This window comes from Panthera tigris, chromosome B1 (genome assembly GCF_018350195.1).
Source record: "Panthera tigris isolate Pti1 chromosome B1, P.tigris_Pti1_mat1.1, whole genome shotgun sequence".
Taxonomy (NCBI): Eukaryota; Metazoa; Chordata; class Mammalia; order Carnivora; family Felidae; genus Panthera; species Panthera tigris.
In genome coordinates, this window is record NC_056663.1 from 16,062,583 (window position 1) to 16,078,389 (window position 15,807).

The following is a 15,807-nucleotide window of genomic DNA, read 5'->3' on the forward strand; positions in this document are numbered from 1 at the left end:
TTAGTTGCCCGGTGCACCGGGCAAGGTGCTAACTGCTGTTGCCCCCGCTGTTAACAGCAATGCGGGTGGACCTAGTTGTTAGGGTGGCCAATTTAATTGGGAAAGTGGCTTTAATGATCTTGTACCTCCTCCCCGAAACAACAGTAGTGAAAATGAGGGCGGCTGTGGCTTTACGATTATTTAGATCAGTAAAGTTCAGATCAAAGAACTAGTTGTGTGATTCAAGAGCTGGTGACACATTATAAAGTCTTCTGACTATTGGTAAATGAGGTGGGTAGTTAAATTAAGAGAAAAATGTGGAATATGTTGAATGCCATAATTTTTCGATTTTGAACTCACAGTTGTGTAGTAGGTGTGAGAGAATAATGGTGCTCCAAATATGTCCACCTCCTAATCCCCAGAACCTGTGAATATGCTGTTTAACGTGGGAAAAGGGACTTGGGCTATGTGACTAAGGACCTTGAGATGAGAAAATTAACTTCGATTATCTAGGAGGGTTCAGTGCAATCAGATGTTTTTTGTTTTTTGGTTTTTTTTTTTTACACTTAATTATTTTTGAGAGACAGAGAGAGACCGAGCCTGAGCAGGGGAGGGGCAGAGAGAGAGGAAGACACAGAATCAGAAACAGGCTCCAGGTTCTGAGCTGTCAGCACAGAGCCCGATGCGGGGCTCGAACCCACAGACCGTGAGATCATGACCTGAGCTGGAGTAGGTCCCTTAACCGACTGAGCCACCCAGGCGCTCCAAGTGTAATCATGGATTCTTAAAAATGAGAGTCAAGAAGTTTCCAAGTCATTAATAGGAGGGGTGGCCATAGAAGCAAGATTGTAATGTATAGTACTGTGACTATAGTTAACAATACTGTGTTGTATATTTGAAAGTTAAGACAGCAGATCTTAAAACTTATCACAAGAGAAAAAAACTGTGAAGTGATTGTTGTTAACTGGACTTACCGTGGTATTCATTTCATAACATATATATCATGTTGTCACCCTAAATTTACATGCTGTTATATGTCAGTTTTATCTCAGTAAAACTGTCAATTTAGGGGATCCTGGGTGGCTCAGTTAGTTAAGCATCCGACTTCAGCTCAGGTCATGATCTTACGGTTCTTGGGTTCAAGCTCCGGTTCTTGGGTTCAAGCTCCGTGTCAGGCTCTGGGTTGACAGCTCAGAGCCTGGAGCCTGCGTCAGATTATGTGCCTCCCTCTCTTTCTGCCCCTCCCCCACTCCCACGCGCTATCTCTCTCTCTCTCTCTCAAAAAATAAACATTAAAAACATTTTTTTAACTATCACTTAAAAAATGTTTTTAATTAAAGAAAGCAGCAGGAGATCAGAGTGATGTAAGCGGCCTTGAGCCAAGGAAAGCAGGCACCTCTGGAAGCTGATAAAGGGAAGAAAAGGTATTCTCCCCTGAAGCCTCCAGAAGGAATGCAGCCCTGTTAATACCTTGATTTTAGACTTCTGACCTCCAGAACAGAAAAAGAATACATTTGTGTTGTTTTAAAGCACTGGGTGTAGTAATTTATTATAGCAGCACTTAAAAACCTAATTCAATGGGTATTTAATAATGTATTTTTTTTTTACAAGGAAGTGCAAAGAAAGCTGGGAACTAAGGGTTATGCATAGCCTAGGGTGCATCACTAAGGAATTGGCTCTGTTTTTGTTCTTCACAATGCATTTTTTACTTTTCGGTTGTAACTACCAACAAATACACAGAATCATTTTGTTCTTTTTGTAGACTAACCGCCAGGATTTCACTTAATTCTGCTTGGTAAAACTATGCTGGCACCATTTACCAGGGATGATTGTCTATCTAACTCTGTGGTCAAAGTTTGCTATCCAAAGGGTTTGAATAGACATTTCTTCCAAGAATATATACAAATGGCCAATGAGCACAGGAAAAGATGCTCAACATCACTAATCATTAGGGAAATGCAAATAAATCATGAGATACCACTTCACACATATTAGGATTGCTGTTATAAAAGTAAGACAGGAAATAACAAGGATGGGCAAAGGTGTGGAGAGATTAGAACCCTTGTGTTTGGCTCCTGGGAATATGAAATGGTACAACTGCTATGGAAAACTATGGCAGTTCCTCAGTAAACTGAACACAGGTACTATGTGAGCCAGCACTTTCACTTCTGGGAATGTACCCTAAAGAATTGAAAGCAGAGTCTCAAATGGATGTTTGTATACCCATGTTCATAGCAGCATAATTCACCAAAGCCAAAAGACAAACAACCCAAATGTCCACCAAAGATAGATAAACAAACCTCAGGTGGCTCAGTCCATTAAGGCTCTGACTTCGGCTCAGGTCATGATCTCATAGGTCGTGAGTTCAAACCTCGCTTCGGGCTCTGTGCTGACAGCTCAGAGCCTGGAGCCCGCTTCGCATTCTGTGTCTCCCTCTCTCTCTGCCCCTCTCCCTGCTCAGGCTCTGTCTCTCTCTCTCTCTCTCTCTCCCTCTCTCTCTCAAAAATAAACATTAAAAAAATTTTTTTAAATGCTGTAAATCCATACAAGAATATTATTCAGCCACAAAAAAGAATGAAGTTATGATATGTGCTATAATGATGGGTGAATCTTGAAAACATTTATGTTAAGTGAAATAAGCCAGACACAAAAGGACAAATATATGAATCCACTCACACGAATGAGGTACCTAAAATAGGCAAGTCACAGTAACAGATTAGAATAGAATTGGGGCACCTGGCTGACTCAGTCAGTGGCATGTGCAACACTTGATCTCAAAGTTGTGGGTTTGAGTTCCGTGATGGGTGTGGAGATTGCTTAAAAATAAAATCTTCAAAAAAAGAAAAAGGAAGAGAGATTACCAGGGGCTGGGGATGGATGCCGGTGATGGTTGTACAACAATGTGAATGTACCTAATGCCACTGAGTTGTACACTTAAAAATGGTCAAAATATTAAATTTTGTGTATGTCTTACGAAAAATAAAAAAATCTTATATCTTAAACTTTAATTTCGGCTCTTTTTCTGGGCTATTTGTAAACTTTTGCCTTTTCCCTGGTTTTCTTTTCCTGGAAAGAGCCCATCCTCAGTAGTCTGTACTGAATGAATGAATCACCGAATGCATGAAGTCGATTGTAAACAAACTTCTTCAGGCCAGAGATTTTGCTCTGTGCCTCTTCATACTTCTGGTCACAGAGGGTCATCAACTCAGAGGTGTAAAAAAGCTCTTCCCCAAATTCATTGAATCTGAACTCTTTCATCAGAAAAGATGTAAATAATATCCCTTGGCCCCTTAAAAAACTTTTTTTTCACTTATTGTATACCTCTTGAAGCAGAATATGGGCTTGACTATTTCTGTAGAGAGCTATTAAAAGATCTTGGGGGGCGCCTGGGTGGCTCAGTCGGTTGAGCGTCCGACTTCGGCTCAGGTCACGATCTCACGGTCCGTGAGTTCGAGCCCCGAGTCGGGCTCTGGGCTGATGGCTCAGAGCCTGGAGCCTGCTTCCGATTCTGTGTCTCCCTCTCTCTCTGACCCTCCCCCGTTCATGCTCTGTCTCTGTCTCAAAAATAAATAAACGTTAAAAAAAAAAATAAAAAAAAAAAAGATCTTGGGATAATAGCTGGTGGTTTTTTCATCTATGCTAAACTTATAAGCATATGGAAAACTTTTAATTTATGAATTAAGTTTTGAAGGATGAAATCTTTACTGGGTTGAAGTTTATAAACCAAATTGAAATTAAATGTAGTTAGGTTTCATATTTTTTAAGTATCTAAAAGGGGGTAGTTCAACACATTTAAATGCTGGAATAGAGGAAATTGAGGAAGCAAAATGACTTAGGTTCACATATGAATTTCCTGAACTCCCACAAAGCAGGATTAGTAGCTCTCTTCTTGCCATCATAGAACTTTGTAATACCTTAGTAATATACGTTACATTGCTTAATGCTTCCTCCTCCCTACCCCAATCAGAATGTGAGCTCTTCAAGGACAAAGACCGTATTTTATATTTTTAAATTTATTTTTATTTTTTTAAGTTTATTTATTTATTTTGAGAGAGAGCATGAGCTTAAGCTGGGAAGGGGCAGAGAGAGGGAGAGAGAATCCCAAGTAGGCTTGGTGTTGTCGGCACGGAGCCCAATGTGGAGCTGGAACCCACAAACCATGAGATCATGACCTTAGCCAAAATCCAGGGTCAGACTAACCAACTGAGCCGCCCAGGTGCCCCTATACTGTTTTTTAACAAAGCACCTTCCTAATATTTTTGGACTGAATGAAAGAATGAATAGAAGTCACATACTACCTCACAGAAATTTACAGCCTATTTAAAAGCCAGATGAGTGCTATTCTTATTGCATTGGTTTGGTAAGGACATTATTTGTATACTTTAGAAGCAATTTTGTCCTTTGACATTACTTTTAACTACTGTATTTGAAAGATAGCATAATGGAGCACAATCCTATAATTTAGGTCCACCACCTACTAGCTGTGATTTTGAGCAGCTCATTTAACTTCTCTGAGCCTGTTTCTTCCTCTGGAAAATGGGATCATGCTTACTATATCACCTTTACAGAGTTATAGTGGGGGACATATGTTTCAAAAGGATTTCCGAAAGTTGAAGCTTCCATTAAAATATGAGATTATTTTATTACTTTTTTTGGTCTACTCAATTATCCTAGATATATTATCATGGAAGAATATCAGATTTATTCATTCAAAAGTATTTATTAGGGGCCTGCTATGTGCAACCCCTGTTCAGGACTCATTAAAACTCTAATACTAATTTTGGGGACACCTGAGTGGCTCAGTGGGTTGAACATCTGGCTCTTGATTTCAGCTCAGGTCATAATCTCATGGTGGTGAGATTGAGCCCCATGTCAGACTCAGTGCTGACAGTGCAGATTCTCTCTTTCCCCCTCTGTCTGCCTCTCCCCCATGCTCTCTCTCTCTCAAAATAAATAAACATTTAAAAAAACCTCTAATACTAATTTTTATTTTCCATAATTATGTTCTCTTTCTTAGAGCAAATAAATGACAAATGAGAGACACTGGCTTCTTTTTGGTATACAAACTTTATAAAATATTAAATACATAGGGGCGCCTGGGTGGCTCAGTCGGCTAACATCCGACTTCGGCTCAGGTCATGATCTCACAGTTTGTGGGCTTGAGCCCCGGGTTGGGCTCTGTGCTGACAGCTCAGAGCCTGGATCCTGCTTTGGATTCTGTGTCTCCCTCTCTCTCTGCCCCTCCCCTGCTTGTGCTCTGTCTCTCTCTGTCTCTCAAAAATAAATAAATGTAAACAATTTTTTTTTAAATATTAAATACATAGTGTTAATCTGAAAATATTCAAAATTCTTTCCTAATTTATGCAAGTACATTTAATCAATATCGTGCCCTGCCTATTTTATATTTTACTCTGCTCATACTTCATGAAACAGCATATAGATGAGTTCGAAAAGCATTTTTGGCCCACATGCATTTTGGAGAAATTAGATAATAAGTCAACACAATTTACATTCTTTCTTTATAATGTGCTGCCCAATAATACTGGCTATTAAAATCTAAGTGAGTGCGGGGCACCTGGGTGGCTCAGTTGGTTAAGTGTCCAGCTTCGGCTCAGGTCATGATCTCACGGTTCGTAGGTTGGAGCCCTGCGTTGGCCTCTGTGCTGACAGCTCGGAACCTGGAGCCTGTTTCAGATTCTGCATCTCCCTCTCTCTCTGCCCCTCCCCTGGTTGCACTCTGTCTCTTTCTCTCTGAAAAATAAATAAACGTTAAAAAAAAAAAAACTAAGCGAGTGCAGTTTTTTGTTTTTTTTTTTTGCTTTATGTTTCATAACTTGAAAATATTAGAATAAAATAAAGGTAAATGATAAAGCTCTATTGCCAAACTCTTTACTGGCAAACATAATTAAATACTGTCTCCCTTGTCCCTATCCTTACTTAGGTCCTTTTCTTTATCTTATAGATAAATGGAATTAGATTATGAAGAACTATTAATTCCAGGGAAAAGAAATGTGAACTTTAACATATTTGCAGTGATAAGTCATTGGATACCACTGATTTGGGTGAGCAGCCAGATTATCCATGAGAAACTGATTAGTGTATTCTGTCGAGCAAACTGAGGTAGGTTGTTAAAGTAATACAACCAATGAATTATAGCTCTCTATATTTAAGTCCATGTGTAGACCACTCCCTGTTTAATTACTGGCTGGGCCATATGTTTGCTTTGGCCAATGGGACATTAGCAAATGTAATGCAAGCAAAAGCTTAAGAAGAATTTGCACAGGGCATCCCTGAAACTGTCATGTGAAGAAGGGCAAGCTGACCTTTGGAGGATAAGTACACAGGAAGCAGAGACGAGCCATCTCAACAGACTCCATAGACCAAATAGCCCAGCCTGTGCACCAGGAGACCATAGTTTCATTAGTTACCCGAGGCAAGAGCAGAATTGCCTAATGACCCCAGCCCAAATTGCTGACCCACAAAATCATAAGCAAATAAAGTGGTTATTTGGTGGTAGTTCGTTATGTGACAATAGATGATCGACACACCATATTTCCAGTATGTCTTCTTGATAATAACCTTTGGAATACTTTGTTTTAAAAGAATAAACAACTAACTGGAATTTAAATAAAAACTTGAAACAACAAATAAATTGGTAGATATAAAAATCAATTGCACAGCTCATTGTATGTAAATTATTCTTCATAAAACAATACTTACAAGAAAAGAAAATTAAAAAATAGTAAAAACACAAAGAATATCCACCAAATATCTTACTTCATATGAATGTTTTTTTCTTTGTTGAAATAATGACAGATGATTCCTTATTGAAAAACAGTATGGTCAGAGGAATTTGAAAATATTATTTTAATGCTTACTTTTCTTTATGAATTTTTTTTCATGTTTCTATTTATTATTGAAGGAGAGAGACAGAGCATGAGCTGGGGAGGAGCAGAGAGAGAGGGAGACGTAGAATTTGATTTTTTTTTTTTTTCAACGTTTATCTTATTTTTTGGGACAGAGAGAGACAGAGCATGAACGGGGGAGGGACAGAGAGAGAGGGAGACACAGAATCGGAAACAGGCTCCAGGCTCTGAGCCATCAGCCCAGAGCCTGACGCGGGGCTCGAACTCACCGACCGTGAGATCGTGACCTGGCTGAAGTCGGACGCTTAACCGACTGCGCCACCCAGGCGCCCCCGTAGAATTTGAAGCAAGCTCCAGGCTCTAAGCTGTCAGCCCAGAGCCAGATGCGGGGCTCGATCTCATGAACTGTGAGATCATGACCTGAGCCAAAGTCGGATGCCTAACCGACTGAGCCACCCAGTGGCATTGGGTGCTTATTTTTCTTAACTATGCTTATTTTTCTTATTTTTCTTAACTATGCTTATTTTTCTTAACTTTGCTCCCTGGGAAGCAGGATATAAATCATTTTATTGGAAAACAATAGTGCTGTTAAACTGCTGACATTCTTCGGGACTCCTACTTGAAGAGAGTTTTGAGACTTTGCTTTTGTTGCCCGTGTCCTTTCTCACTGCCTCTCTCAGTCTGTTTACCTCTCCTTCCCTTTCTTCTATTCCGGATTTGCCCTATCACCCATCCTTTTAAATCATTAATCTCTTTAGAATTCCTTCGTTTCCTTTCCAATTCTTTTTAACTATTAAAGATACAGCTGCTGCTTTCTTGGTCCTAGTAGTAATTTACTAGCATTTATCTAGCATTACCAACATTTTTTTCAGTAAACATTATCTGTATATTAACGACGGGACCATGATAGGAGAATAGGAAAATACGTTCTCTAAAAACGATTTGGACCGCTTTCACTTGCGTGGGTAATAACATTTGTACTGAATCTCTGGTAACAAAAATATAGGGACTTGGAGCCAAAGTGATTATGGCAGCTGTGTACACTCCCTGGCACTAGGCCCACTTCTCTGGGCCTTTCCATAACTAGCAGCTGCAGGCTTCATTCCGCTTCCACATTCGTCGATCCCTTCCCTGAGGCGGCTGGGCGGGGAAAGGAAGGTCGTTGAGGGAACCTGTGTCAAAAGTGAGGCTTAGGAATGGCTTGCCCCCCGAATCTAAACAGCAGGTGAAAATAAGGCAGACATTTGGGGGGCCCTAAGCAGGCGAGGAGGTTACTTGTCAGTGAAGAGCCCAGAGCGAGGATTAAGGGATCACCTGAGCCGGAGAATTAATTACAAGCGCTTCTGACACCTGCGGCAAAATTTTCCATCCCCTGACGGTACCCTGGGGGGAGGGGAGGAGGAGGGCGGGGACCTAGCAGTTTTCCCAGCGATTGGCCGCGCCCCCTCCCCTGAGGGGCGGTGGCGCTCGGACCCCGCCCCCGCGCCGCGGGTGGGCGGCGGGGGCCGGGCGAGGCCGGGCACCTCCCACCTGTCACTCAGCGGGCCGCGGTCGCTCTCCGCCCCCCGCCTGACGAGCACCTCCGGGCCGCTCCCGCCCCCGCTCCGCCTCTGGCTTCGCCAGCTTAAGTCACAACGCGGTCCGGCTACCTGGGCGCGCCCGGCCGGACGGGCTGCGGGGCCGGCGCCGGGTGGCGGCGCTGAGGGTTGGCTGAGAGGAGCTCGGCGGCGTCTGTTGGAGCCGTTCCCTCGGTGGGCCGCCGGCGAGGGCATGAGCGCGGACTGCCTGTGCCTCCGGAGCGGCGGCGGCGGCGGCGGGAGCGGCGAGGGGAGGGGGCGCCGCGCAGAGGCCACCGTCCGGGGCAGCGCCGGGGGACAGCAGGGCAGGAGATGTGCCTGTCCTTAGCGGTACAGGAAGCAGCATGCACCCCGATGCCACCGACAGCAGCGGCGCCGGCCTCAGCCTTGTGCCGGCAGCGGCCACCGTTGGCCGCCCAGCCCCGGGCGCCCCGGGCGAGCGGCGGCCGGACGCCCGGGAAGACGCGGCGGCGCCGGGGAGCCCTGGCGGCTGGAGCTGGCGAGTGTCCGTGGCGGTGGCCGCACTCGCCGCCGTGTGCCTCTCCTGCCTGGGGCCCGGTTGCTGGCAGGCGGCCGGAGGCGCGGGGCCGTGCACCGTCCTGCTCCGGCTCAGCCTGTACCTGGGCTGCGCCGCGGCCGCCTTCCTCTTGGGAACCCTGTTCTCCCTCGTCTGCCGGAGCCGGCGAGCCCCGCCGCCCGACTTCGTCGCCACCTGGAGACGGCTGGCCGCGGCCGCCCGCCGCGGGCCGGGGGTAAGTACCGGTCTCCCCGCTGCCTCGCGCGCTCGGGGCCTCGGCCGGGCCCTCCCCGCTTCCGGTGCCCGCCGCCCGCTCTCGGAGCCACGGGTGGCGGCGGCGTGGCCGGTCCCCTCTTGCCTGGCCTCCCGGAGAGAGACCCGGCTGGGGTTGGTCGGCCCGGCGGGTAGCTGCGAGCGTTCCCTCGGCCCGCGCCGGTGGGGGGTGGGGGGAGAGGGGGCGGGCTCCGGGCTCCTCCGAGCTTGCGGGATGCTCGCCGAGATGCACGTTGTTAGGCAGTGTAGTTGCTCCACAACCATCCTCAGGCACAACCTTGCTAGCTGAATAATCCAAATCTTGAATGTCGCTCTGCAGTTGGCGAGGGGAGTCCCCCCCTGTACGCACGCGCTGCGCCCTGTGCGGATCATGGTGTTTGCTGCTTCTAACCGTTTTCTGGGAGAGGTAACTTTCTGACCTTTCACCGGTGCGGAAACTTGCTCAGACAGGCTCGTGTGGCTTAGCTCGCCCTGCCGGGACCTCTCACCCGAGGCTGTGGACACTTCTTACCGCGGCATCCTGTCTTCCACCATGTTGAGAACGCAGCCCCAGCTAGTTTCTGTGATTTTGAAAGGGGATGTCAGATAGCACTTCAGTCTGCAACAAAAGCAAAGGTATCCCAGGGAGGGGTGGGACAGCAGGGCGGTGGTTAGAAAATCTAGGAAATGAGAGTGTTTCAAATGAGCTCTTCTCTTCCTTAGTGCCAGACCGCTACTTGCTCAGCCTCCCAGCTTTCTCTCATACGTAACCCTTTAAATCAAATAATGAAACTTGATTCTGTTGTAGCTTGTTTTGTTCGGGGCACATTATGCCGAGCCTGAGATTTGTTTCTGCTAATAATGTATTTAACACGGGTTTACTATGGGAATTATAACTTCTACTGCGGAAATATAATTATGAGTTCTATTTCATAAGCCCTAAGTTACAGGGTAGTGTCTCTCAATAATCCGGTAAGGAAATAACAAACCCCACAGACCCATGATAGGTGAATTATACTGTTGTTCCAGGCAGTGGAGAAATAAAGTCCAGATTTATTTGAGGTGTGCCTCTCTAGGAGTTGGTTCTTGGTAGAGTAAGTCCTTTCAACCGAAAGTTGGGTATTAGCTGCTGGGACATGTAGCTAGTGACAGTGGCATTGGTGTTGGTAGGCAGGGCTGGCTGCCCTGCAGGTTAGTACTTTGGGGACAGTTACACAGCCTGTACCACTGCCTGTGAGAAATACCCTCACCAAGGCAGGAACAGATGTCCCTTCCCTTCTCAAGACTGCTGTATGGTTTAACACCCCTGCTGAGCGGGAGTTGCCTGACCACAACAGGAGCAAGTGTCTTAAGATCTACAGAGAGCTGTTTAGATCGGCAAAGAGTAGCCTTGCCCCGCCTGAACACTCTGGGTAGGACCACACAAACTGCTGGTATTTAAAGCCCATTACATCATACTTATTCATCCATATATTCATATGGAGAAGCACTCAGCACAACAGTTCTGCAGATATCATCTTGACATGGTTTCTCAAACTAGATCAAAACAACCTCAATTCAAAACAATATGGATTTGAAATCACAACAGATCAATACACAACATAATGTGGCACTAGCTGCTGGACTGAATGATACTGTCATGAAATTGAAGTTGCCTAAGCACATTCCGGTGAGGGAAATGGCAGTGGTTCATAAGGATATTTGTTAGAGGGATCATTATCCTCTGGGTTTTGTATTTGCTTATGATATGATCCACTTACTCTTGTAAAAATCATCACACTCTTCGCCAAAATTACCCTGTCCTGAGTCTGTCGGTTCGAAATGCAGCCCTGAGATAATGGCTGGAGGGTTGTAGGGAAGGAAGTCAGGCATCCTCACTCTCTGTAAATCCATCAGGAATTCAGTATATTAAGGTATAGGAACTTCTGTTTCCCTGGTATTCTAAAAAAATTAGTAGTGTTTATTTCCTTTAAAAACCTTCATTTAACTATCCATTTTTTTCATATCTAATTTAGCAAGAGTTGGTAAGCAGGTGTGTTTTTTCTCATGATTTTTTTCTACAATGACAAAAATAAGGATCCAAAGATTTTACTAGTTGGCTTATTGATTTGTAAATGATGTTCCATTTCTTTTGAGTATTGTAAGAAATAATTTACTCCATATGTGTTTATCGAGTTTGGTTTTTTTGATGTTGTATTTATGGTTGAGAGAGCATGAGCATGGGAGGGGCATAGAGAGAGAAGGGGACAGAGGATTTGAAGCGGGCTGTATGCAGACAGCAGTGAACCCAACGCCCGGCTCCAGCTCACAGATCCTGAGGTCCTGACCTGAGCGGAAGTTGGAAGCTCAACCAACCCAGCCACCCAGGCTCCCCTACTGAGTGTTTTATATGAGCCAAGTATTATTCTGCAAGCTGGGGTTGAATCAGTGAGACACACAAAAGCCCTACTCTCTGGAGATTATAGTCTTATGGGAGATCGGACAACAAAGGAGATATTTTTTGTTAGTGATAAATGCTTTTGAAACAAAAAATAAGAGTTAAGTGATTAAGAGTGCCTAGTAAGTGGGAGCAGGAAGTTTAGATGGTGAGGTCAGGGTCAAAATCCTGTAGTATTCTAGTCCTCTGAAGGCCTAGAAGCTGCATGTTGTGGGTTAGTTACCATCCTATTTCCTGGAAAATACATTTCCTCAAACCTCCCAACTCACTTATACTTCTGGGTAGATAAAACTTGGATTAGCATCCAGAAAGATGGTTTAGTAGAGGAATTAGAGAAAATAGTATTTTGTTATTTTTTTAATGTTTATTTTTGAGAGAGGTAGAGTGCAGGTGGGGAGCGAGGAGGAGACTCTGAAGCAGGCTCCAGGCTCTGAGCTGTCAGCACAGAGTTCAACGCAAGGCTTGAACTTGTGAACCTCGAGATCATGACCTGAGCCGAAGTTGGACGCTTAACTGAACCACCCAGGCGCCCAGAGAAAATAGTACTTTAAAGGTGACAGAACATGAAGCAGCATATGTAATCCTGAAGATTTCAGGTACTAGAAGAAGTGAAATGTAATTTATGGAAAGTAGATCATTGGTCATTTTTTTTGAACTTGGATCCTTATAATAGTCTTTAACGAGAAAGTAAGTACATTAGAAACTTTACTTTCCAAGTCTGTATTGTAATTGAAATGCAGATTTTTCACATAAAATTTTATATTTTTTTAACAGTACTGGTGCTATTTACTCAAGCCTTTAGTTGTGCTGTATTTCTAATTTGTGTTTAGTTTTATTTTGTTTTTTTTTAATGCTCTGTTCTTTATGAATGGAAGCATAAGCACGTGGTGTAGTGTAAAATATCTGTCAGTTCTGTGGGGGTAGCAGCTGGACCACACAGGTCATCTAACATATGTGGAGGGGGAGGCTGTTGAGTAGTAAACCAAATGGTGCCTCTGTAAGATACAGTGAGTACATTACTACAGAAATTTTGATTCAGCATGAAGGAAGGAATCGTCATTTGTTCTCACACATTTTAGAGTCTTCTAAAATGCTGTCCTTCTAGCTGTCCGTCCTTCCCTCTTCTTCATTTTCTTTTTGGTCTCCTATAGAGGGAAAAAAAATGCATACATCGTTAAAAGTAGGCAGCTAAAAAAGCCACACTGAAAGCGAAAAGTGGTTTTTGCGTCAGGGAGTGTCTAAAATGCTTCTGTGTGTCTCACAGTGTAGTTATTGGCTGTAAACTCCATGTGATTAGGACCCCTGATTGACACCTTTTGCTATACCTGTATCTAGCAGGGGCTCAGGGAGTGTTTGCAGATGATGATAAGATTGTCTGTTCTCACTACTTCATGCTTTTCCCCCTCCAGTTAATCCAGTAGTAGTAGTTGTTGGGCATCTGCTATGTGCAAGAATTTTTGTTTCATTTGGGTGGGAATTACTGCCGATTAAAGTAGTAACAATAATTTTCAACTCAGGTAGAAATAATATCCAGTGGTGTATTCAGGTCCTGAGGAAGCTTTTCTGTAAGGTCAGGAAGGTCTTGACAGTTGCTCTCTGGGCCCCACTTAGAGAAACGTGGACTTTGTGGCAGGCCAGCAAGCACACTGGAGCTGTGGTGCTGTGGGGTTGGCCTGCCCCGGGGTAACTAACAGTTGTTAGCCCACCTTTGTTGAGCAGGCTGTCATAGCGTGGCGTTCCCGGTCCAAGGTTGTGTTTGGTCTTGCGCCAGGCCGGTTAACTTACCTGGACCAAGAGCCTCCAATTCACTGGTCACAGTTAACTTGACCTTAGCACCTCATCTAACCAAGGCAACGGAAAGAGAAATATGGCAGAAGCCAGTTAGTAGTTTAGAAAACTTAGTTTCATTACTGGACCAGCAATACAAAGCGCATCTTCATATAATGGAAAAAAGGAAAATTATTTCTTACGTTTTGACAATAGGAAGATAAGAGAATAGCTTCTCTACCCATCAATTATTCACATATAGTATGGATTTTCTCTTTTGCACTGTAACTTGTTGGATGTTTCTTGATTTGTGTTCCATAAATTCAAAACTAAGCAATTAACGATGGTCAGAAGGCCGACACGAGAATATCCACAAAAGTGAAATGCTTAATAGCATGTGGGAAACCAAAGTCCACCACTATATGAAGAAAACATTAATGAAAGACTTCAAAGTTCAGGCAGATAGAAAAGTTCAAGTGGTTTATCAAATCTAACAAGCATTTACTGAGTACCTGTTAAATAGCCGCTATTATGATCTTGTTAGATCACTTTTTGCCTAGCTGCTCAGTGCCTGTGCCAGGCACGTGGTAGGCTCTCAATAGATCAGTTTTGCCTGTGTAAATGGATTATTGTTTGAGACGATAGCAAATTTAAGTATTCTACTGACTGTTTTTTAAATTTTTTTCTTAAAAATATTTTTTTACATGTTATTTTTGAGAGAGAGAGAGAGAGACAAAAGCACGAGGGGAGAGGGGCAGAGAGAGAGCGAGGAAGACACAGAATCTAAAGGTTCCAGGCTCTGAGCTGTCAACACAGAGCCCGAGGCCAGGCTCAAACTCACAAACTGTGAGATCATGACCTGAACCGAAGTCGGATGCTTAATGGACTGAGCCACCCAGGTGCCCCTACTCACATTTTTAGGTTTAAAATTATAACCCCAGCATCCTGGAGAAGGGTCAGAACCTTGCAGTAAGCTCATTAAGAGCTTGGGAAATTGCTTCCTGGAAATGCAGGGCCATGTTTTTAGCGTTGGGGAGGATTCACAGATGAACAAGAATCTCCCTGTCCCTGCCCTCTCAGGCTGAGTAGATTGGATTGATAGAGAAGACTGGATGGGAAGGCAGATGTTTATAGAGACAGTACAATATTCACACAGCAATCCATGGTGCCAGTTGGCTTGGGTAGGACTTTTAGAATTCCTAAATGAGTTCTTTTACAAATACAAAAGTTCTTTGAGTAAAACAAACTTAATTTAGTTACTTGAGGGGAAAAAGGAAAAGAAACAGGAATTAGGGAGACTATACACAGCCTCTTTGTGACTTTCCTTTATTATGCTAATGTGATAAAGTAATCCTCAATAATTTGATAATGGATAATGGCATAATATACTTACTTCAGAATATTTGTTTGCTAAAGTTTTAACTAGACGATTTAAGTCATGGTGGATAGTGGGAAAAATGTTTTTGAGGAAGATGGCTTTTTGAGAACCCCTTAAATCACAGGATCCTCCCTAACTGTCTGGTATAAAGGTTGTTTTCCTTTAAATTCACACTATTCATAATTTTTAAATTTTTTATGCAGATGATAACATTCACGTTTTTTAAAAAAAAGTGTAAAAGGGTATACAGTGAAATTTTCCCTATAGACAATATTAATAGTTGTTTATTCTTCCATATATATATTATGCATATACAAGAAAACACAAATATATATTCAAAGAGAGAAGTTTTGGACACCTATAATCTCTTGATACAAAAACAATAATAACACATATAGGACAGTTATTTTTTAGATCTTCATTGTGAAGGCATTATTTCTTAAGATTAGGAAACAAGTTATATAGGAATGATAACTTCTAAGTAGGAAGATACATGATTAAACCTAGAACATAATAATGCTCATCAAACACAGGACATGTATGCTAAGAAGTGAAGAAAGTGTTTATTTGAATTTACCAGACTGTCTAAAGGAAACAATTTTTATTTTCATAATTTATGAAAAAGTAAACAAATTTACAAAAAGTAAACAAAGCAAACTGTTGACAGAGTACATGTACCATTTAGGATTTGAGTTGCCCCTGAGTATACGAGATGAATCACAGGAGCTAGGATTGCAAAGGTACTTTGGGCCACGTTGTAGAAGTCTTCAATCGAGAGTAAAACTGGATTTTAGTCTGTGGGCATGGCAGCTATTGGCATTTCCTGAGACAGGAGTGATAGCCTCAGAGCTGGGCTTTACAAATGTTAAATGGAAAGTGATTGGGATAAACTCAGGAGGAGAAAATACCATGTTAAATGCAGTGGTAAAAAGTGAGAGTTAATGAGGCTGTGTGAATGGAGATAAAAGGCAATAAATTTGAGTGAGCTTTTTATTTGATGTAAAATATCATTAGTTATCATTACAGACAGGTCT

At 43.2% G+C, this 15,807-nt stretch overlaps 1 protein-coding gene across 10 annotated transcripts in view; it reads left to right on the forward strand.

The window, feature by feature from the left end:
* The first annotated feature begins 8,707 nt into the window (after positions 1–8,707).
* The window catches only part of SNX25 (sorting nexin 25), a 134,075-nt gene continuing 126,975 nt past the window's right edge, over positions 8,708–15,807 (forward strand). For 5 of the 10 annotated variants that reach the window (XR_006216501.1, XR_006216502.1, XR_006216500.1 and 2 more), the window contains exon 1: positions 8,708–9,174. Coding sequence is in view for 3 of the 10 variants with exons in the window: in XM_042982981.1 (XP_042838915.1) it covers positions 8,767–9,174 (408 nt within the window). In the remaining 7 variants the exon portion in view is untranslated. Of the gene's footprint in view, positions 9,175–9,567; positions 9,619–15,807 lie in introns of those variants that run through there. The other 5 variants (XM_042982982.1, XR_006216506.1, XR_006216507.1 and 2 more) reach the window with 5 other exon arrangements.